The sequence below is a fragment of the Sander lucioperca genome, chromosome 13 (assembly GCF_008315115.2).
Source record: "Sander lucioperca isolate FBNREF2018 chromosome 13, SLUC_FBN_1.2, whole genome shotgun sequence".
NCBI lineage: Eukaryota > Metazoa > Chordata > Actinopteri > Perciformes > Percidae > Sander > Sander lucioperca.
In genome coordinates, this window is record NC_050185.1 from 2,334,772 (window position 1) to 2,357,500 (window position 22,729).

The following is a 22,729-nucleotide window of genomic DNA, read 5'->3' on the forward strand; positions in this document are numbered from 1 at the left end:
CAGAGACCTTGTCTTTTAACATATGAGGCCCTGCATGGACTCACACCTCCTTATTTATCTGAGCTTATGACACCATATACACCGGCACGCTCTCTCCACTCCCTTGATGCTCCACTACACAAAAAAAAATAGAGAGACTTATTTAGAGTAGGGATCGATCGATACTGGTTTTCAAGGCCGATAGTGATTATTAGTAGTTAATGAAACTGAAGTCAAAATTAAGATTTTGGAATGTTACAAACTCCAAGTAGAACTACATGAAGCTGGTAATTTAAAAATAAATCCAGCTCCTCTGGCACCACCTACAGCCTGTAGTGAGATTTGCAAAAATCCACCGCTCCCTGTTCAGATGCACCAATCAGGGCCAGGGGGGGGTGTCTAACTGCGTGTCAATCACTGCTCATGCACACGCATTCATTCTCCCTTGTGGGGGGAGGGGCTTAGGAGACCGTTTGGGCTTTAGCAGAAAGGGGGGAGGGACTGAGAAGTTGTTGATGTTCAAATTCTTTGACTAAGTCCTGGATCTTCCCAACCCTACCTACAGCACCTTTAAGTCACTCAGTGGTGAGTCAAACCGAAGCAGAGGGACAGACACAGAGCTGTAGCCGAGCCAAAGTAGAACACTTTGTAATTCACTTTATCGGTTATCAAGCAAATACAACACAGAAACAGCTAATCTGCAAACTGCCAAAAAAACGGCCTGATAATCAAGTAAAGCTGCTCCAAAAAAATGAGCGCAGGCTTGCATCAGCAAATGTATTTTATTGTACATTTACAAAACAACAAGAGTACAAAAAAGTCAGTCCACAGACATTTTTTCATTTGTTTTGGAAGGAGTATATGCAAATTTTGATCTCATGGCTGGAGCAAACAGTCCCTCAGACGAACATGGGGGGAGGGGTTACAATCAAACTTTTATAAAGCTTGTCTGTCTGCTGGCACACTGGAACGTTTTGCTGCAGAGAAACCAAAGGGAACATAGAAAAGTGTGACATTCTTAGCGGACTAGATGGGTGCAGGGGTCCCGGTGGGAAGGCGTGCGTCCCTCCGGGAGTGAGAACCCGCTCGTTTTGGCTTTTCCACCGGCCCTCTCAACCAGCAAACACACTTTGTGCTTCATATTTTCTGTTGTTTTTGCCGTCACAACAAGAGAGTGCAACAGTAGTTTATGCTTTTCCAAAAAAGTATACATTTTGACAAAAAAGGTTGGCACATTCAAGAAGACATGAGCTTATCTTTTTTTTTTTAATAATAACAGACTTTTTTTTTCTTTTCTTTTTCTTACGTTGTTTTCGTTTTTATCCTCATAAATACAATATACGTCTCTTTCCCTGTATCCAGAGCCCACAAAAGAACAGTACAGACACAGGTATTTACAAAGCAAGGGAGAGGCATGAACTCTGTTTCTCATAAATAATTGTAACTGTAATACCCTCAAAAAAAACTAAAACATGATGTAAAGTCCATTGTAGCTTTCTTTCACAGCAAATGACACAGAGTCTAGTATCCTAGGACACAAAACGTGTCCTCTTGTCCAGCTCTTTGAGTCCACGGTGGAAAGATGGTGGATGACAGAGGCAGCGAGTCACTGGTGTCCTTATCTCATTTCCTGGGAACACAGAAATGTTTTAACGTCAGTTCAAATGACACAGAACATGGCTCGATTTTGATAAATCAAGGCAGATGTCGGCTCATGTACTCATGTATTAAAGTGATGGTTCGGAGTAATTTCACCCTAGGCTGCTTTGCACCTTGACCTCGAGCCAAACAACCCCCCATAAGCTTAAGAGTTAGCGTTATCAGCTGGTTAGCTTAGTGCAGGCGCTAATGGATCCACGTTTGTATCTCGTAAATTACCCCACTAATAATGCCCGGAATGATACCAAACTTCTACAGTAGTAAATAGTTTCTGTACTTACAAAACGAGGCATTAGAAAGTTTGTAACTACACCAGAAGTATGTAGTAGTAGTATGTAAGTAGTGCGCGATAGCACCGAGAGGAGTATCCATCAGGCAAGTGTTATTTAAATATACTTCTGGTGTAGTTACAAACTTTCTAATGCCTCGTTTTATTAGTACAGAAACTATTTGTACTACTGTAGAAGTTTGGTATCATTCCGGGCATTATTAGTGGGGTAATTTATGAGATACAAACGTGGATCCATTAGCGCCTGCACTAAGCTAACCAGCTGATAACGCTAACTCGACCAACGTTATAACAAGGGAAAAAGGCTTATGGGGGGTTGTTTGGCTCGAGGTCATGGTGCAACGCAGCCTAGGGTGAAATTACTCCGAACCATCACTTTAACCCTTGTGTTGTCTTCCTGTCGACCATGCAACTATTGGTTTTTCTGGGTCGAAATTTTAAATTCAAACGTTTTGGGCAATTGTTTTTTGACGTTTTTGTCACTTTTTCCAATGTTTTTTGTGATTTTTTTGTTTGTTTTTTCCCCCCAAATTTTTGTCACTTTTTTTCAACATTCTTTTGTAGGTTATTTTTCAAATGCTATCAAATTGACTAAAACACTCACTGATTCTTTATTGTACTTGTGAAGAGCGTTGTACGGAACCATCCACATTATTTTTTGGTTGATCAATTTGGTTGAAAGAAACCCAAATTTCTGATATGGGTCAAATTTGACCTGAGGACAACAGGAGGGTTAAGCAATAAGCTGGGAGCAGACCGCATTGAGTAAAGATTGCTCTGTATTCAGGGGCAAGGACTTCAACCTGTTCCCTCTCTGAAATTATCCATTTTGTATAGTTTCACGTGTTTTCACAGGGTTTCTGCAGGTTTCACCATGCCATATTTAAGACTTTTTGAAGACCTTTTTAAGACCTTTATGAATGAAGTTTAAACAAATAAAATCCATTTTACGTCTGTGGTACAATCCGGAAGAGACCAGTAACACGAACGCTGATTGGCTGCAAAATAAGTTGCATGTTGGTCTCATTTGTAATACAGCAAATTTTATTTGGACTAGAAAGAACTACAACACCACAGGTATAAAAAAAAAAAAAAAAAAAAACATTCTACAGCGCTGCGAGAGTATTTCAATGAGCATTAAGAGGTAGCGTTGAATGGACGAAGATATAAAATAGATAGATAGTTAAGACCTGTTTAAAAATATTTAAGACCTAGAACACAATACTTCAGCGGATTCAAGACTTTTTAAGGCCTACAACTTTGGATTTTGAAATTTTAGACTTTTTTAGACTTTTTAAGACCCCACAGAAACCCTGATTTAAGAGCAAGCGCACATGCTTCTTAACATGGCTTTCCATGGTGTTCCTGAGGATGCTGAAACACTTCAGCCATGGGTCGTATTTCCATAAGCCATGCTATATATCAAATATACACAAATCACTAACTGTGACTGTTGTAAACCACAAAAAGAAAATGAAGTTAATGGTCTACAGCTTTCAGCTCTCTGCCTTTCATAATGAATTTGTTTGGGTGAAAGTCGGTTTCAGAAGGGAAGTGCTGCTGCACACAGACTTTGCTACAGCACAAATCTAGCAGTGACAGTTTGTAATATTCAGGAATATGCATGTCATCCATGGTGACTGTCATTCTGTCCTCTTTCCTTTATAGTCCTGCTGCGTACGCATGTGTCAAACAGCATACTGCTAATAGAAAGCTAAGAGAAGAAACAGAGAAATATATTCGGTGAGAAGAGGAGAGGATGACGACCGAAAATGGCAGATCTGCGCAAATCAAATGCTTAATCATTTGTTTGTTAGTTTAGTTTTATTTTCTCATTTCTTTGTTCAAACATCATCACTCACTTCACACCCAGCATCACTTAACAGAGAGGATCGGTGTTCATGATAAACTATAGACTTAAAGGTGAACAGAAACATAACTTCAGAAATCTCAAATGAAAGCATGTTTTGGTTTAGTGACATTGTGCTCGAAGTAGAATCTAACTAGCAGTCGAGTGTGTCTGATTCTGTATGTGATATCCCCTTCTGCACACATGTGTATTGTGTCCCCAGCCTCAGAGCTGATGGAACAGACCCGAGGACAGGGACAGCCGCCTGGCTGTCCGCCTGGGTCAAAGGGCAAAGATAGCAGTCAGCGGCACCACAGGACCAGGGGTAACCTAACCCAGGCTTCCTGTAGAAACACCCCAAACTTTATAGGGAAGCTTTCATGTCCCCGGCAAGGCGTGAAAAGGCCAGTAAGGGTCAGCTAGGGGCAGTGAGGGGGGGTGAGGTGTTCCTTACTGCTCCACAGGGGGGTGACCTGAGAGGCACCAGATACAAGGGAGCTCTATGTGGGGTATTGAGAGCAAGTAAAAGGCGAAAAAAGCTTGTGTGTGTGTGTGTGTGTGTGTGTGTGAGTGAGAGTGTGTGTGTGTGTGCGTGTGTGTGTGTGTGTGTGTGTGTGTGAATGAGAGCATGTGTGTGTGAGTGAGAGTGTGTGTGTGTGTGTGTGAGTGAGAGTGTGTGTATGCGTGTGTGTGTGTGTGTGTGTGTGAATGAGAGCATGTGTGTGTGAGTGAGAGTCTGTGTGTGTGTGTTTGTGAGATCATGTGTGTGTGTGTGTGTGTGTATGTATGTGTGTGTGTGAGTGAGAGCGTGTGTGTGTGTGTGTGAGCATGTGTGTGTGTGTGAGTGAGAGTGTGTATGTGTGTGTGAGTGAGAGCATGTGTGTGTGTGTGTGTGTGTGTGAATGAGAGCGTGTGTGAGTGAGTGTGTGTGTGTCTGTGTTTGTGAGATCATGTGTGTGTGTCTGTGTGTGTTTGTGAGATCATGTGTGTGTGTGTGTGTGTGTGTGTGTGTGTGTGTGTGATCATGTGTGTGTGTGTGTGTGTGTGTGTGTGTGTGTGTGAGAGTGAGAGCGTGTATGTGTGTATATGTGTGTGATCATGTTTGTGTGTGTGTGTGTGTGTGTGAGTGAGAGTGTGTATGTGTGTGTGTGTGTGTGTGAGTGAGAGAGAGTGTGAATGAGAGCATGTGTGTGAGTGAGTGTGTGTATCTGTGTGTGTGTTTGTGAGATCATGTGTGTGTGTCTGTGTTTGTGAGATAATGTGTGTGTGTGTGTGTGTGTATATATGTGTGATCATGTGTGTGTGTGTGTGTGTGTGTGTCTGTCTCATGTTTACAAGTTACCTTGCTACATTCCCATGTCAGTTGTGTGTTGAGGTCAGCGTGGGCTGACCCGTGACAGAGCCATCCTTTCCCAGGATGCTTTATGGTGACGCCTCAGGTTTCAGCATTAAACTTAACAACTACAGCACTAAAAGAAAGGATCAAAGCTGCTCTGCTCTCATTTCTCATAAACCTGAGCGTGTGTCGCCGTCTTCGCTATGTGACTTAGCATACTTACTAGAACTAACTAGTTGCTAGTAAACTCAGATTACAAGTTTTCATTCCCCACCGGTCCAGTGAAAACCATTTATCTCCAAATCTGGTGCCTTTACATTGGATTTGTTTCCTGATAAACTGAAAGATTAAGTCTTCTTTATGGGTTGAGAAAATTCTCCTACTTCTGAAGCTAAATAAACTGTTTAAAAACCCCTTTGGATCAGCAGGACTTTTACTTGTGAGAGAGGCTTTTTTTAAATTATCCTTATTAAAAGTAAAGTGAAATCATTTTAATTCTAATAAACTTCTCCTCTGTAAGAAAGAAACCATCCTATCCAAGTGTCTCCATCACAGTGAGACAAGTTTTTCTGCACCAATACAGGACACTTTGTATGTACTCTCCATTTACTATATATAGATGTATATATATATATATATATATATATATATATAATGCCATGCAAGGAGCAGGCCTGCCCATTCAGGTTGGGTATGGTTTGGGGTTTTTCCCGATACCGGCACTAAAACAGTACTTTTAAAATGCTTTCTATCAGCTCCAACCTCTGACTACCCATGCATGTTGAGGGACATGTCAAACCCTGTTTGGAAGTGTTGCCTCACTACTGTAGCATGAAATCCCCGCAGAGCTTTCCATTCGGCTGGCACAGCTTGTAAAAAGACACCAACTGGTCGCTAGGGAGCCTACGGGGGGGTGCATCTAAAGGAGCGCTCCAACAGTGAAGTGTGGCCTCAGAAGTGCACTCCAGAGAGAGAGAGAGCAGTGGGCATGCACGCTTAACATTGTTTCTTACTGTAAAGCCTATGCTGAGTACACGGTAATGGGAGATCTGTATGTATGAGCCTGGGAGCATGTTGGTGTGTGTGTGCAACAAGGGAATGTAAAAAGCTCTTTTCATGTGCCTGCACGTATGCGATTATGTGTGTTTTATGGAGCGCAAGTAATGATATGTAGATAAAACTAAAGCACATGAACCTCTCCGTGGCAGGAAGAGTCTTTGTTCCCACGCTCATACATATCTAAAAGCATCAATTATTTAAAACCATTTGAGGTGAAAAGACAACTTTTTTTTCTCTTGCATAAAACCGCAGGGGAAATGATAAAGTGGTTGGCGTCGCGGTATGGTACCTCGTTGTGTTTCCTGGCCGAGTGGAGCCCCCGGGAGCCCGTGGAGCCTCTGGAGGAGGAGCTTCCTGTGGTGGAGCAGTTACTGGACATCTGACTCCTGGAAAGGTACCCGGCCTTGCTGCCGTACGGCATCATCTCCTCATCTGGGGAGGCAACGGTGACAAGACTGGCTTAACTTTTTATTTATTTAAAAGGCAGTGCTGTGTGTTAGTGGGGAAATGAAGCGTGATATATAGAACTTCTCTAGTGATTTATCTGCAGGAGAAATGACAGTAGGGGTGTAAGAAAAAATCGATACACTTGAGTATTGCGATATTTTATTTAGCAATACTATATCGATTTTCAAAAACGCAATATCGATTTTTTAATTTTTTTTGTTATTTTTTTTTACTTTACGTGCAAAAATATTCATGTAAGACAGTGGTTGAGGTTTATGTTGTGTTTAAACCCCCTACTGCTAGATGGCCATGCTGAGACACACCACTAGTGTCCTTGCCTAGCAGTGTCTAGCGGTGCCTGACTTTTTGCTAGAAGCTAACAATGTAGCTATGGCTGAACTTTGGTCTACTTTAACATATCAACATTAGCTCACTAAGAACCTGTGAACCACAATCCCAAACTGGCAGTTTGAGTTTCTGTGTACTGAATTGTTTACCTCAAGTAAACTTCTTTGACTTTTATGCACATTGTCTTTTTTTTTAAATAATGTTTTTTTTTTAAATTATACTTCCCAATATATCGCCTTACGCACAGTATTGAAATATATTGAACCGTGACCCATGTATCGTGATACGTATCGTATCGCCAGAATCTTGCTAATACACAGCCCTAAATGACATTTGTCATGACAGTATATACCGTAGCTGTTCTAGGTAAGATTTTTTGACGCTAAAACACCCCTATAAATTCATTTTATTTGACCATATTAAATTCTGCATTGGGTATGGTTATTAACTCCATAACTGCTGCTTTGAAAACATAAGTTTCTCTTAAAAAGCAGATTTTCTGCTTTAGAGAGGCATCATCTTGCAGGATTTCTGGATTTTCTAGACCACACCTTGTGTTTTCATTTATAGACACTATAGTATATATATCCATTTGCATTTATAGGCACTTACACTTTTTGTATGCTGTATATGCATAGCTATTTGTTTTTTTTTCACCTGTAATAATATGATATTGTAAAGTTGGGGCAGGACATTCTTCTGCCTGCTCCTTCTCAAACTCATCCTTCTTTTGTTCTTTGATGGAATCAGATTGATTTGGATATGATTGTGTTTTATTCTTATGTTTTATTACATTTTTATCTCTTTTAAAGTATGGTGATTGTTCGAGATAAATTAAAAAAAAAAAAAAAAAAAGTAAACTAAACTAAACACTTTTCCCTTTTTTTGATAGTGACAGTGGATAGACAGGAAAGGTGGGAGAGAGATGGGGGACGACAGGTCAGACTCAAACCCGGGCCGCTGCAAAGGACTCAGCCTACATGGGGCGAACGCTCTTACTGGGTGACCTTCTGAGTACAGCTACATGTTATAAATGTGACAAAGGCATAAGGTATGATCTGGCAACCAGTCATGGACAAGACTTGGTGTTCCAGCCAGTCTCATTCGACCCTGCTGCGTAACAGTGCAGCAGTAGGGCGTGGAGAAGGCCACATCTGAGCATGGTCACAACACATTTGACTCTCAAGTGCTGTCTTCTCATCCCATTTCTGATTTCTCCAAGGAGTGAAATATGTCAGAAAGAATGTGTACTCTCTGTGCTTGAATTAGCTTCTGCTACCCTGGAACTGAATTACTGTGCGACTGAAAATACTTCACTCCGCAAAACTTTGTCTTACTGTCGGTGTGTCTTTGTCCCGAGCCTTTCCGTTGGTGGCTACTGCTGCTGTATTCGCTCCTTTCCAGAGAGGACAGAGCGGCGTTCGCCACGTTGCTGGCCTCCACGCAGCCCTGGGGGCCGTGCAACCGGTCCTCCCCTGGGGGCGGCTCCGGAGGTGGGGGCAGGTCTAAACAATGAAAAGTGGAGGAACAAAACAAGGCATGGAGAATGAGTTTAGAGTATAAAGAAGGTTCAGTCAATGCCTTTAAGCTCATTTTAGTGCCAGGTTTCTGTTTCCATAATAGCTTGCTTTGAAAGCATTTTGTTTTTCCTGTGCATAATTGAGAGAACCCAAGAGACTAGTACCGCCGTTGTTTTCCTTTAGAAAACAGGGGTACATTTAAATTAACACTGACTTTCTGCTTTTTCAAATGAGGGTTCTGACTGTGTGCTTCACAGCTGTTTAACAGGTTATTGGCTTCACAATGCAGTGCAGCTGTAGATAATGATCATCTCTGATCCGTTTGTGAGATGTTATCTGGTAACTGTATGACGTGTGCAGTGTGTCTGTATGCTAAGATTACAAGTCAAACCCATGTATATATCCAGAACAGTACATCTTAGCACAACGGCGCAAAGTGCACTAAATACACCAGCACTTCTGCACATAGCACTTTAATTATCACTTTTTAAGATGTTGTATTGTCTGTAAAGTCACAAGTGTCCTTCTTTTAAAGGTGCTGTAGGTAGGATTGTGAAGATCCAGGACTTAGCCAAAATATTTGAACATCAATAACTTCTCAGTCCCTCCCCCCTTTCTGCTAAAGCCCAAAACGGTCTCCTAAGCCCCTCCCCCCACAAGGGAGAATGAATGCGTGAATTTTTGCAAATCCCACTCCAGGCTGTAGGTGGAGCCAGAGGAGCCGGATTTATTTTTAATGACCTGCTTCATGTAGTTCTACTGGAACATAGGGTCAGTTTCAGCAAATATGACAGAAAGGTAGTTTTATAAGTCTTACCTACTGCACCTTTAAAATCCTAAAATGTTTTGTTGATCTTATGTTTATGTTTTTATGTTGATTTGATGAATGGTATTTCTGTTACATGTTTGTGTTGTGAAGCAGTAGTACTATGCCCAGGACAAACCCCCCCTGGGGACAATGAAGTGGATTCTATTCTATTCTAGCCTCACATCTCTACAGAGGTGTAGCGTTGTATTCAATCACTGATAGTGTTGCAGAATATCGGTGTGTCTGTGCTGGATTATTATGGGGTGGATTTATTCACTCACTGACAAAGAGCAATGAATAGGAACAGAAAATAACCGTGGACATAGGGCTGGGCAATATATCGATATTATATTGATATGGTGATACTGTATGAGACTAGATATGGTCTTAGATCTTGGATATCGTAATATGACACAAGTGTTGTCTTTTCCTGGTTTTAAAGGCTGCATTACAATGAAGTGATGTCATTTTCTGAACCTACCAGACTGTTCTAGCTGTTTATTTACCCTTACCCACTTAGTCATTATATCCCCATAACTGATGATTATTTATCTAAAATCTAATTGTGGAGATATTTTGTCAACCCTACAATGTCGTCGCAATATCGACACTGAGATATTTGGTCAAGAATATCGTGATCCCATAGGATTTTCTCCATAGCGTCCAGCCCTATGTGAACATGATTTTCTCTTTTCAGCTACTGAGAACATTTTATGTCCTAGGATAGCAACAGGTCCTCCAAACCATGTGACAATATAGGTTGTCTGTTCCTCCCCTCTAATACGACCAACAGGAGCGTTTTCAGTCCTCATATCTAAACCGGAGAACCCAACGGCTGCTTTTTTAGCTGTTTTAAGCGTAAAGGTTGCAGTTTTAACCATGTCGTTAACGTGGTGAGACGTCACAGTTTGGTTAGGTTTAGGCACAAAACCTACTTCGTTACCGTCAGAAAAACATCGCGGTTTTGTGTTCAAATCGGACGTCACGTTCCTTAACTTCCTGTTACGCTGAACGTGATGTAGCTTTGTTCCGTAGAGTTTAAAAAAAATTGCCGTTTACTTTTATTTTCAAATGGGACATGGACCTCTGTCTCCTAGGTGAAAGTCCAGTGTTAGTTTGACCTACCCCAACCTGCGCAACCCATCTTGCACTCTCATACTTCCTCACCTTACTTCCTGCTTTGCTCCCGCCACAACTACTACGGCCACTAGAGGGCACCGCCACTAGAAACGTTAATATGAGTCGTAATTGCTGCTTGAACAAACAACACATTTACCCGTTTACGATAGTGCCATTGTCACGTTTATGCAGAACTTTATTTCTGAACTCTTCCCTGTATGTTCAATAACACTTTGTGAATTTCAGAAACCAAATATCTCAATGTCAATCCCCTATCTCTGAAGTGAACGTATTTGAATCCAAACTAGAATCCACTCACCTCCTTGTACATCTCTTCTGTATGCTGAACCCTTAGACACCTTTTTTTTCACTCGTGATTTTTGGTTGGGAGGAGTGCATGGATCTGCTGGGGAGGAGCGACTGGGCACTGCATGTGTAGAGGGGAAAAAACTATCACAAAGTGTTTTTTCTCCATACTGAACAGACATGGAGCATTTGATGTATTCAATGCATATGGATCAGTGAGTCTGCACAGTTCTAGGGTGAATGCAGACATGAATGTAGAGCTTTCAGCCACTTTACCGGATGTAGTGGCGCTGACGTTGTCTTCATTCAGAGCTGGCCCCTGGCTGTGGAGGCAGCGATGGGCAGGACTTTGGCACTGCAGCGTGCCAACCTCTGATGAGCCGTGATGCTGTTGGCCGGAGAGGTTGGGGTTGGACTGGGTGAGCAGCGGGCTGGGTGCCTGGGGAACTGGCACCGGACCGCACGGTAACCTTCTGCTGTGGGAAGTAAGGGCAACGTGTAACTGGAGAGAACTAATCTCACTGCAGTCAGAAGCTACATATTTGCTTCAGAGGGAGGGATACAAAACAAATTATACATTTTGTGTATTATTTTTCTCCTCTGTTTGGCTATCTCTCCTGTTATGAGCTTATTTGCATGATTGTTTTTTAAATGGATAATTTAGCATCTGGCCAAGGGATTAGCCATTTGGCCAACAATAGTCAATGTGCATTGTTGCAGACAGTGATGAAGTTTTTCCTGAATATGAAGATAATGACTGAGGTTGATGTGTACCTGTGCAGCTACAGTGTCAAAATGCATTATTAAAATGACACTGTGCATCTTTACACTAAGTACCCAAAAAGAAGTCTGTTTCCATAGAAGTCTATGAGAAAATGAGCCTACTTCTTACTTGATTTATTACCTCAGTAAACATTTTCATAATGAGTGTATGGTCTCAATCGCTAGTTTCAAGTCTTCTTCAATACAGCATGATGTTCATTTAGTAAATTATGGTCCCATTTATTTTAAAACAGACGATAAAGCAGGGGATGCTTTAGGACCTGTCAATCAGGACAGAGGCTTAGCAATGCTAACCGTGCTAACACAGTGGACATTAAAATAGACTCAGCTTGTTTTTGGGTGCTGTCCATGTTTTCATCTTAAACCTTGACTCTTGCACTGTGTTTTTTCACTTCATCAAAGTTCTTTGGAACATTTTGGGTCGCTAAAATGTATTGTTTAGCGTTCTGCCAACCAAGCTATGGCCGTACATGCAGATTAACGGCGCCAGTATTGGGAGGTCTGCATTTACCTGCCGGTAAATCTCCGCTGGATGACTCGCTTCAGAAGGGTTGAATATAAGCAACTTTCTTTAGCGTTTAGCTTAGCGCAAGGCCATTGCAACTGGCTTGGCCGCGCCAAACCCCCCCACCAAGCTCCACCTCGGTTTCAAAAAACTAAGATGGCAACCGCCAAATTGCCAAACTCAAGGCTTCGAAACGGCAGTCCACAAACAAGTGGGTGATGTCAGTGCTGCTACATCCATTATTTTAAAAGATCTGATCTAAATAACAATAACTTGATTTATTCATTGCAGTAAAATCTCTGGGGAAAACCATGAAGATCAGTAACGAAACAACAGTAATCCACAAAGCAGAAAGGAGGTTTACATTAAGTAAAGCAGATGATAATGTGTTGGTTCATGAGAAGAGTTCCCGTGTGAAAACAACACAACCATGAGCTACCAGTCAGTGGCGAGCCTGTTGACGTACCGGGACAGCTGCTGGCCATCTGGCTGGCTGAGGCGGGGCAGGTCGTGGGGGGTGCGGCTCTCCTCGTGGGGCGACGGGGTGAGCGTGGCGGTCGACTGATGACTGTAGGAGGTGGCTGGGGAGGAGGCGTTGTTCCACTGCGGGGCAGAGGGTCCATCCTCGCAGCCCTCAATCAGGTAGGTCCTCTCAGGCAGGGGGGGGCACCACTCCTCATCCGAGCTACAAAGACAGAGAGCAGTGTTACAGCTGGAAGGGAAGAGATGGAGCTGGATCTGATTTGTGTGATCTCTTGTGTTCTTGCCTTACATCGCTGCTTTGCACAAACAATCCATTTCATGCTGCTAACTTACATTAACATACATTACCATGCTGCTATCTGACATTACATTATCATGCTGCTAACTAACATTACCATACATTACCATGCTGCTATCTTACATTACATTTCCATGCTGCTATCTGACATTACATTACCATGCTGCTAACTAACATTACCATACATTACCATGCTTCTATGGCTGGCCAAGAGCCCATTCAAGCCCATTTCCAATTTTTCCAAATGGAGGCACCAATCACAACCGTTGAGGCGGGCTTTACACGATGATATAGCTCAGCGACGGCGAGCAGCTTTTTGTTTACATTCAACATGGCGGCCACCGAAGCGCAGCAACCCGTTGATGCCGCTATCGCTGCTACGTCACCCGGATCGCTGGTCTGATTGGTTGAAGGACTATCCAATTGCGCCCAGAGGCATTTGAGCGGCGTCCGTTGGTGACGCCCCTTTTGAAATGGGCTGTGAATGAAGCTTCCCCAGACCCACTCTCAGTTACAACTGAGAAGGGTCTGGTGTCAACCAGGCTAGAAGAGCTGCTGAACTGATTTTCATTGTACTCTGAGCACAAAGACAATACAGATCTATCTATCTATCTATCTATCTATCTATCTATCTATCTATCTTAAAATACATTGTTGAGGGGCCTGTTGTCTCACTGGTGCCTTCGTTTCTAGCTAGCTATTAGGCTACTTAAACATTAATATGTTCTTTCAGACTCCAGTTAGAGGGCCTTGCCGTTGGCAACACTGCGGGAGGCTAAGCTTCCACCTAGGTGGGATTGCTGCTACGCGCGTACTGAATGATAGTTTGCTCTGAGGTTGCAGAGAGTGACTGGTAAGGAAGAACACAGCAAACTGTGTTTTAAGGGTGGGGAAAACAGCTTTAATCACTAAAGCAATTGACCAAGGCCGAGGTAATTGAGTTGTCTAAGCCAGAGGCATAAGAGCCTCGTTGGGCTCGATACTTAATGTGCCTGTTAGAGGTGACGGTAAGTCTAAATGATGGGGCAGCAGTGTAATGCTAAGTTATAGAGATGTGTGTGTGTGTGTGTTTGTGTGTGTGAGAAAGACAGGGAGAGGGAGTCTGACTAACCCGATGTCCATGTCCTCGTGCTCTGGAGGCAGGTTGTCCGGTTCACAATGCTCCAGCTCTCCAATGGGGGGAGGTGGCGGCAACGCCTCCATCCAGGTCAGAGACGGGGTCTTGACAGCTTTACCCATTGCCTTCTGCTTGGGCTTACCTAGAACACAGACAGAGGAGCACAATGACTCACTTGAAGAAGATACTTTGTCACATTTCCCAGCAGGCCCGGATCTGAAAGATATGACTATGGCTATGAGAGAAGGGCAGCAACATTTATTAAAAATAAACTATTTTCATTTGACCCTTCAAGAAAGCTTATTTTTCCCATGTGCAGCACTGAAGCTGAGTCAAGCTCATGTATTTAAATGTAGATAGATAGAAATACAGACAGATAAATAGAAAAGAAAGTACTGTTTGTAGAAAATAGTAGGCCTGAAACTAGTTTTCATTGGCCATTAATCTCATTATTTTCTTGGTTCATTATTACTTTCGGTGGAAAAATGCACTATTTCAAGTCCAAGGTAACATCTATAGCTTGTTTATCTGACAAAAAAAATCCCAAACCTTTATCCAAATATTCAGTTTAATGTCACATACAACAAAGACAAACTAGGTAATTATTGCTATTTTTGCTTAAAAAATTATTTGATTATCAAAATAGCATATTACTTTTTTCTCGCATTACTAATCCTTTGATTAGTGAAAATATTATAGAAAACCATTTAATAATGAAGAATAGGAAGAAATGTACTGATCATAACACCTGAACAGCTAGGAGCTTAAGAAAAGAGAGAGGTCTTATTTCATTTTCATAAACTGGAGGCTGACTGGTTGTAACTGGGAGCGTGGAATGAGGCGTAGTGATTGGTCAGTAGAGCTGATAGCTCTAGAATGGGTGGAGGCGATTGGACATGAAACTGGTGCCAGACAACGCATTGCTTTTAAACCCCAGCGCTGCATGCTGGCTCTGTTGCTAAGCTGTATGATGTGTGTGTACTGAGCAGAGAGCTCCTCACCACTGCAGCGGTCTGGCTGGGCGTACTGCGCTCCAGAGGGCCCCGGCTGGGGGATCCAGTGTCCGCCATCCTGCTGCTCGCTGCTGTGGGCCGGCGCCTGTGTCTGGTTGGTGAAAGGCATGATGGAGGTGGAGGCGTAGGGAGCCGTGGAGGTGTGCTGGGCGTAGGTGAAGCCGTGCAGGTCTTCGTTGGTGGCGTCGATGGTGCTGTAGATGGGACCTTCGGTGGAGCCGCCCATGCTGTACTTCTCCGTCTGATTCAGGTAGTTGGAGATGCCGGCTTCTACACGGGACAAAAGATGGACATTGTATTCAGCACAGTTCTCTGGCTTTGTTTTGAGTCTCAGCTCCAGGCGTTGATGCATGGAATATATAAGTGAAGCTAAAACATCTGGATCGCCCTTGGTGGCTGGCTGCAGTATATGTCCTAAACCCCGCCCCCTCTATGTTAGCAGATGGGATGTGGACCAAACTAAAAAAATCTAGTCAAGTCCAATCATTTTTTCCCAAAGATGGCTTCTGTCATTTTAGGTAGTTCTGATCACGCTGATGTGTGTTCAAATGTTCATTTTTCTGATAAGTTTGGTTTTTATTAGTTATTTGATGCTATAAAAACGGGTTGAAACGTCATGATTGACAGCTGGGATTGACTCGCGATTGGTCGAGCGGGTGTATGGGCGGGGCTTTGATACCTCGGGGTATTATGGCTTCACTTCTGTACAGTGGGAGGAAATGGGGACGCGTCCTTCATCTTTTTTTAAAGTCTATTGTCAGCTCTGTTTTCTCACATTGAATGCCACTACTTATCAGTGTACTCAATGATGCTTCAACCTACTAAGAATATCTGCCACAACAGCTAGTCCATAAGCACGATAATGAATAATAAAACTATTAACTCGTTAAGCAGCATCCTACCATTGTAGTATCTCTCAGCCGTGTCGTGGTTGGCGGTGCAGCAGTTGACTGCCTCTTTACCGCTGTGGACCAGGTTGGTGGTGGGCCAAGAGTCTGCCAGCCATGGGTAGTTGCCCATGTTGCCTCCCAGCACGCCGGGCCTACAGAGACATTCTGGCATTAATTTAAGACATGGCGGGACACAGTACAACGGCAAAGACTGTCCAGATGGAAATACAGAGAGAACAGCAAATCAAAAGCTGGACAGACAGCGAGAAACATTCATAACAATCAGCCCAGTCTACTGATTGCTGTAATTTAAACAGAATACAGGCCCAGGGTATGAATGTACTGTGGCATATCATTTAATTACCTTCCATTGAGTCCTGTTCCCTCTCCATGAGGGAAACCAACTGCAGAAGACAGAGAGAAAGAGAGTGATGAGAGGTACACTGACTCATGGGTGGTACAGTTTTGTGGCCTACTTTGCTTTCAATTTCAAATATCCAAAAAGTCAAGATAATGCTTATATTATCCAAGATCAGCTGTTCTCATTTCCACAGAAACTACTTTTAAGGGTCATTTTTCCTTTTTTGGTTGTTAAATAAATCACACTTGCTCCCAAATGTATAAATAGGAAATCTGGCCACAATCTAAATGCCACCTTAGGTCGTTTGCACGGCTTCCAAAATACGTGTGAGGTTTCACAGCAGACACAAGAGTCAGTAACAAAATCATCATCTTCCATGTGGATCCTTCGTCCTGACCTGCTGGTGTGTAGGCGAAGGAGGCTGTGTAGTGGCTCAGCTCCTTCCTCTTCTTGCGCCGGCAGTAGATCCAGACGCTGAAGCCCATCAGGATGACCCAGCACGCTCCGCCGATGCCCGCGATGAACGCTGGCTGCTTGACCACGTCGGTGATCTGCTCGGCCAGACTCACGCTGCTCTCCTCGCCGCTGTCGCCAGTGGCGCTGCCGCCTGGCATGGATGGCTGCTCAGCTGGTAGCTCTGGTGGAAGAAAACAGGAGGGAGGAGGGCAAAATAAGATAACATAATTAGAACTGAGGGAGAACTACAGATCATTTGAACATTTTCTACGTTGATCTGTTTTCCGTATCGTTTAGACAGAAGAAACCTATACAAGCTAACCATGTGTACACAGTGATATTACCCATGTAATACATGAATGAGCCTGAAGTAGGTGAGAAATGATAGAAATAGGGTAAACACGGGAGTCTACAGGCACAGCATTTGCATTTTGCTAACTAGCACTAGAGTACAGCTGATGAATGCCATTCATTTTGCAAGTATTTGGCAATTTTGACCTGATGATGAAATTATAGCGACTGGTTTACGCTTCTAGCATGAAAAGTGAATGGATCACTGAAGTCATCAGGATTCATCTTCTGGAGACCATAAATGTGTGTACAAAAATGCCATGGCAATCCATCTACTGTATCTATTGTTGAGATATTTCAGTCTGGACCAACGTGGTGGACCGACTGCCTGACTGGACCGACTCGCTAACTGATGACAGACTGATGACGCTATCTGTTAATATCTAAAGAAAAAGAAGCACGCTGAGATTATTTTTACCTACTAACTTCTAACTTTCTTGTAGACAAACGGTTGTCTGTACTAGTGAATCTGCATCTTGGCCCACTCTTATTTCTACAGCTGTTTTTAATAATAACAATAATAACAATACAATTTATTTATATAGCGCTTTACATGGTACTCGAAGACACGCCTACCAATCGGAAGGTCGGTGGTTTGATTCCTGGCCTTGCAGTCAAAGTGTCCTTGGGCAAGACACTGAACCCCGAGTTGCTCCCGATGCTGCGTCATCGGTGGGTGAATGTGTGTGAATGGCACCTAGTATGGCAGCCTTGCAAACCAGCGTATGAATGTGTGTGAATGGTTGTGGATAGTCTGTGATGGCTTTTGCCATTGAGGACTCACTGATGAGGAAGGACACCGGCTGACTGCGGGTGCCGATGCCGGCGCCGGTCACCGCCGCCACCTCCACCTGGTAGAGCACGCCGGGCATCAGGCCTTGCAGCGCCGTGGACAGCGTGTTTCCGTCCACCGTCTTGTTGATGTAGTAGCGTGTCTGGTTGTCGCCGCCGCTGCCCACGCACCAAACCTGTCGGGATACACAGGCGTGGCTCTGCGTTTATTATGCTGCTCATTTCAGTCTCCGGTTTGTTTTTGTTAGAGACGGTCCGATACCTTTTTTTTTTGCTTCCAGATACCGATTCCAATACCTGAACTGACGTATCGGTCGATACCGAGTGCTGATCCGATACCGGTTCATATATTTTATTATGTTTTGACAGCTGTATACTACCATCCCTGTATGGATGATTGCTATCTTTGTTGTACGGTCTGGCTCGGGTTAAACCTTTTGTGAAACATGAACAAATAATGAACGCCACGGAACTTTCTCTTACTATCCAGTTTCACGGTCAGTCATAACGGAAAAAGAACATAAATAAACTACTTTAAAGTAGATTTTCTTTCAGGGCTCAGTTACGTGGGATCTGATCGCTGCATAAACACCAGTTACACCAGTGATACCAATACCAGCGTTTAAAGGCCCTGACACACCAACCCGACGGCCAGCCGTTGGAGGAAAAGGCAGTCAGACTGATCATTCGGCTCCCCGAGGTCAAAAAAGTGCCTCAGAACACACCGAAGAGGCGAGACTTAATACGTCCCCATAACAGCAGGCGGCGCTAATCTGTATTGTCGCCCAAAAAATTAAAACCGGAAATGACGAATGCGTCACGTGGGTCTGGCTTCTCCTGAATTTCAAAGCCGACCATTAATTACGGCTCGTTCAGAATACGATCTCGTATTTTACGAAAATAGAAAATAGTGTTTCTGAAAACATTTTAAACGAGAAATAGGCCATACAGTTGCTGAATCTCGGAGTCTGTTTTTGATCAAAAAAGGTCAGTTTGAAAGATTTTCGTCAGATTTTGAGAGCCGTTCGTCACAATAACATAAGTGCACTGATTCGCTAGTCAAGGGCTAGATCTCCTTCAATCAGATTGGTCATTGAGTCCGACTGCCCGCCTTCTGATTCAACATGTCAAATCGGCCAAAATGAAGGCCGACGGCTCCTCCGACGGACGACGGCATGGAACATACCGAACAGACTCGAGTCACTGACCTCACTAGATTGTCCAACGGCTGATTATCAGGTTGGTGTGTCAGGGCCTTAAGGCAGCATCGGAGGCTTTCCCGATGCTGGTGTCCATATTGGAACATCTCTAGCTTTTGTGACACTTTTAGATACCATAAGTCTACACTGAGAGTGTATTTGCATTTCCATTCAGTGATGAAATAGCTAACTATAGGCTGCAACATTTCATCAGTTGGATCAGTCAGATATTAAATGTACAGTAGTCATTGGACTTGACCATGAACCAGTGTGCTCTACTCCACGTTTGAAGACTTACAAACACCGCCTTAAGGTTTTTCTGTCCCTGTGAGGTTGTATCTCTGCGTAGAACCTGAATGTACGAAGTATTAGGGTCATCTAGAGATCGCATTCCAACCTTTTGTGACTGTCCAAAATCCTCCAATAACCAGTGTTGGGGAGTAACTAGTTAGATGTAACACATTACGTAATTTATTTAAAATAAAATAAAAAATAAAGGTAACTGTGAAAAGCTAGGCTATGTGTTGAATAATATTCATTTTGTAATTTTGCTTTGCATGTTTTTTTCGTGCACAATGTCTTCTTTTGCCATTTTCAGCCACAGCCGTTTAGTAAAGTGCGATGCTATTCTGACGCTTTGGATTAGTTCTCCTGTTTGGATTTGCAGTGCAACCGTCTCCTCTCAAGCTAGTTGAGAGTTGCCACTATGGCTACGGATAAAAACACAATCCAGTGCTGAAAACCCCCCCCCCAAAAAAAACCATTTCATACAAAAATCTGAGAAGGATTTGAACATAACCACGCAATGCAAAGAATGCTTGCCAGCAGTCAAAACCCTCGATGTCCAACCTCAGGAAACGTGCAGGTATGTAAGTCAAGTTACTGCAAGCATTCATATTAAATGAAGGAGGGAAGACATGCTTTCCTTCTGTGTGACACACCGGGCTTCTAATGTGTACTGAAGACCTATGTTAGCACTTTATTTTGCTTAGTGCATATCCAGTAGTTTATATTTAATCACCATTCATAAAAAAGTAATTAAATATAATAAGTTACATTACTTTGATAAAGTCACTGAAATGGTTACACTACTATTACATTTTAAATAGGTTAACTTGTAATTGGTAACCTATTATATTTCCAAAGTAACCTTCCCAACACTGCCAATAACCCTCATCTTCCTAATTTGTATTGAGTAGAATTTTAATTCAGGAAACCTTATTATTCTAAACATTTTGTGTATGAAGTGCAAGTTTTGTGTAGAAGGGAGCTCCTCGCGTGCTGCAGTAGTAGCATGTTTTGCTAGCAGCTTTGTGCTATGTGTCTAGGTGTTTGGTGTTTGCTGCCTTCAGATGAATCCCAGTGCCACTGCTGGTGTGTTTACCCTGTACTCCTGGATGACGCCGTTGTGCTTCTCGCTGGGTGGAGGCTCCCAGGAGACGCTGATGCTGGAGCTGTTGCTTAGCTTCACTGTTGCCACTGTGACAGCTCTGGGCGGGGCACTGGGGACTGAGAGAGGCGGGGGACAGTCATTTCATCAGCATACTTGCAGTCAGCACAATGACTGTGGTATTCATGAACAAGTGAGTACAACTAATGTAAAACTGAAAATTGCTCAAGGTAATAAAAGTGAGGACACATAAAAAAAAAAACACAAGTCAGGAAACATTAACGTGAGCTGCAGCAGCAGGGAGAATTATGTTTCATTAAGTGCTTTAAAAAGTTAAAAATGTTTTTTTTGCCAGACTAAGCTACTCAGGCAGGTCGATACAAAGTCTATAAGTGCTGATGGCAAAAAATGCTCACTTTTTTTAATCTAGAGTTTGGCTCAACTAATACAAATGTGTGGAGGCTGAATTTAATAAAAAAAAGTGATCAATATGGATGAACCCAAATTGCAGAGGACATAAAAATTAACCCCAAAATGAGATAACATTACTGAGATTCATGTGGTGTCAGACAGGCTAATGAACAGCCATTTTCAAGGCCCCGCGGTGTCACAGAAAACCAACGGCAGCCTAGTTTATTAAAAGAAGTCTTCTTGGAATGACTTTCTGGTACATGCACGTTTCAGAAGTCCCCGGATTCATTACCCTCTTCTGGAGTCCGAACCAGTAACGTTCGGCTGTCCTTTCCCTGGAACTCATCAAAATAGGGACGGATCTTGATCTCGTACTCGGTTCCTTTGAGCAGGTTGGGGAGGACGGTGCTGCGTTCCGAGGGGGAGTTGATGTCCTGGAGGAGCCAGGTTCCCCCGCTGGGGCGGTAGAAGAGACGGTAGCCCTGGACGAACTGAGACTGACGGTCAACCTTGATGAAGTGAGCGGGGATATGAGAGGAGAGATGGAGATGAAGTAAAAGAGTTCATTTTTCCACTCCCTAACTCTAACTGAACCCTCAAATGTTCCTTCTCTAAACCAAACAAAGATCTACTTTGTTGGATTGTGATGGCACCTAAATCGTGGTTACAACAGTGGCGGCCTCTAGCTCACCCAGTAAGAGCGTTCACCTCATGTGGGCTGAGTCCTTTGCAGCGGCGCAGGTTCGAATCCGACCTGCTGCCCTTTGCTGCGTGTCATCCCCCATCTCTCTCCCCCTTTCCTGTCTATCCACTGTCACTACAATAAAGGGAAAAGCCCCAAAAAAATCATTTAAAAAAAAAAATAATCGTGGTTACAACAGCTGCCGTGGTCCTGCTCTACGCCCTGCTACGCCCTGCACTGCTACTACTATTATTTCTAGTCATAGTTCTATTATCTTTATTGTTTCTATATTTGCCACTGTTCATCATACCAACTGCTATAATTATTATGAATCATATTTCTGTATTTCTGTATATGTGTATCAGTGTCTCTGTGTCCCAACCGGCAGCGGCAGATGGCCACCCACCAAGAGCCAGGTCTGTCCGAGGTTTCTGCCTGTTTAAAGGATTGTTTTCCTCACCACAGTCGCACCAAATGCTCGCTCTTGGGGGGAAATGTTGGGTCTGTAAATTATAGAGTGTGGTCTAGACCTACTCTATCTGTAAAGTGTCCTGAGAGAACTGCTTTTGTGATTTGACACTATAATTAAAATTGAACTGAATCTACAAAGAGCCACTCACAGTCCAGGACACTCGGATGGAGGTTGTTGTTAGCGTGAGCGGCTCTTGCAGCTGGACGGCCACCTCTCCCAGCTCCCTCTGCACTTGCCTGTGGTCCACTCCCTGACCTGTAGGACTCACATCTGAGGGGAAACACACATATCCACTTCTGCTTAGAGTGCTGCTGCCAATGCATTAGCACCATGATGTGGGCTTTTCTTCACCATCCTAGATATGAGTCATGTTTTATTTGGTGTGACAGCGGCGCAGACTGACCTTGTGTTCTGACGGGCTCAGAGATGGGGCTCGGGTCGCTCAGGCCGTAGGCGTTGACAGCTCGGACAATGAACAGGTAGACGGTGTTGGGGAGAAGGCCGGTGATCGTGTGCGTTTCCATCTTGACCATGTCGGCTACAGTCTGCCATGTGCTGCCTGCTGATTGGCTGTGAAGGGATAGAAGGAAAAACTGATGTACAGTTTGGAATGCAATATATTTGCATCCCTTATGCACATGGCATGTACTGTACGCCATTTGCAATTTAATTCACCAATTCACTGGAGAGTTGAACAGTGGTGGAGAAAGTATACCTCCCTTTACAGAATAATCAGAGTAAAGGTACTCAATGCAGAAATGACTATATCTAGATGATCTAGTATTATATCATCATGTTATTATTACC

General features: G+C 43.3%; 1 protein-coding gene across 5 annotated transcripts in view; it reads right to left on the reverse strand.

Annotated features, from left to right (window-relative positions):
- Positions 1-742: 742 nt before the first annotated feature.
- robo3 (roundabout, axon guidance receptor, homolog 3 (Drosophila)) overlaps positions 743-22,729 on the reverse strand; it is a 105,308-nt gene continuing 83,321 nt past the window's right edge. For 2 of the 5 annotated variants that reach the window (XM_031310901.2, XM_036008936.1), the window contains 16 exons: positions 22,326-22,492; positions 22,071-22,192; positions 21,061-21,277; positions 20,352-20,476; positions 17,761-17,944; positions 16,567-16,806; positions 16,173-16,212; positions 15,821-15,960; positions 14,907-15,188; positions 13,900-14,047; positions 12,474-12,692; positions 10,996-11,192; positions 10,733-10,840; positions 8,304-8,471; positions 6,461-6,603; positions 1,369-1,609 (listed from right to left, as the gene is read on the reverse strand). In XM_031310901.2, the coding sequence (XP_031166761.1) occupies positions 1,598-1,609; positions 6,461-6,603; positions 8,304-8,471; positions 10,733-10,840; positions 10,996-11,192; positions 12,474-12,692; positions 13,900-14,047; positions 14,907-15,188; positions 15,821-15,960; positions 16,173-16,212; positions 16,567-16,806; positions 17,761-17,944; positions 20,352-20,476; positions 21,061-21,277; positions 22,071-22,192; positions 22,326-22,492 (2,512 nt within the window). In that variant the 3' untranslated portion in view covers positions 1,369-1,597. Of the gene's footprint in view, positions 1,610-6,460; positions 6,604-8,303; positions 8,472-10,732; positions 10,841-10,995; positions 11,196-12,473; positions 12,693-13,899; positions 14,048-14,906; positions 15,189-15,820; positions 15,961-16,172; positions 16,213-16,566; positions 16,807-17,760; positions 17,945-20,351; positions 20,477-21,060; positions 21,278-22,070; positions 22,193-22,325; positions 22,493-22,729 lie in introns of all 5 variants that reach the window. The other 3 variants (XM_036008937.1, XM_036008938.1, XM_036008935.1) reach the window with 2 other exon arrangements.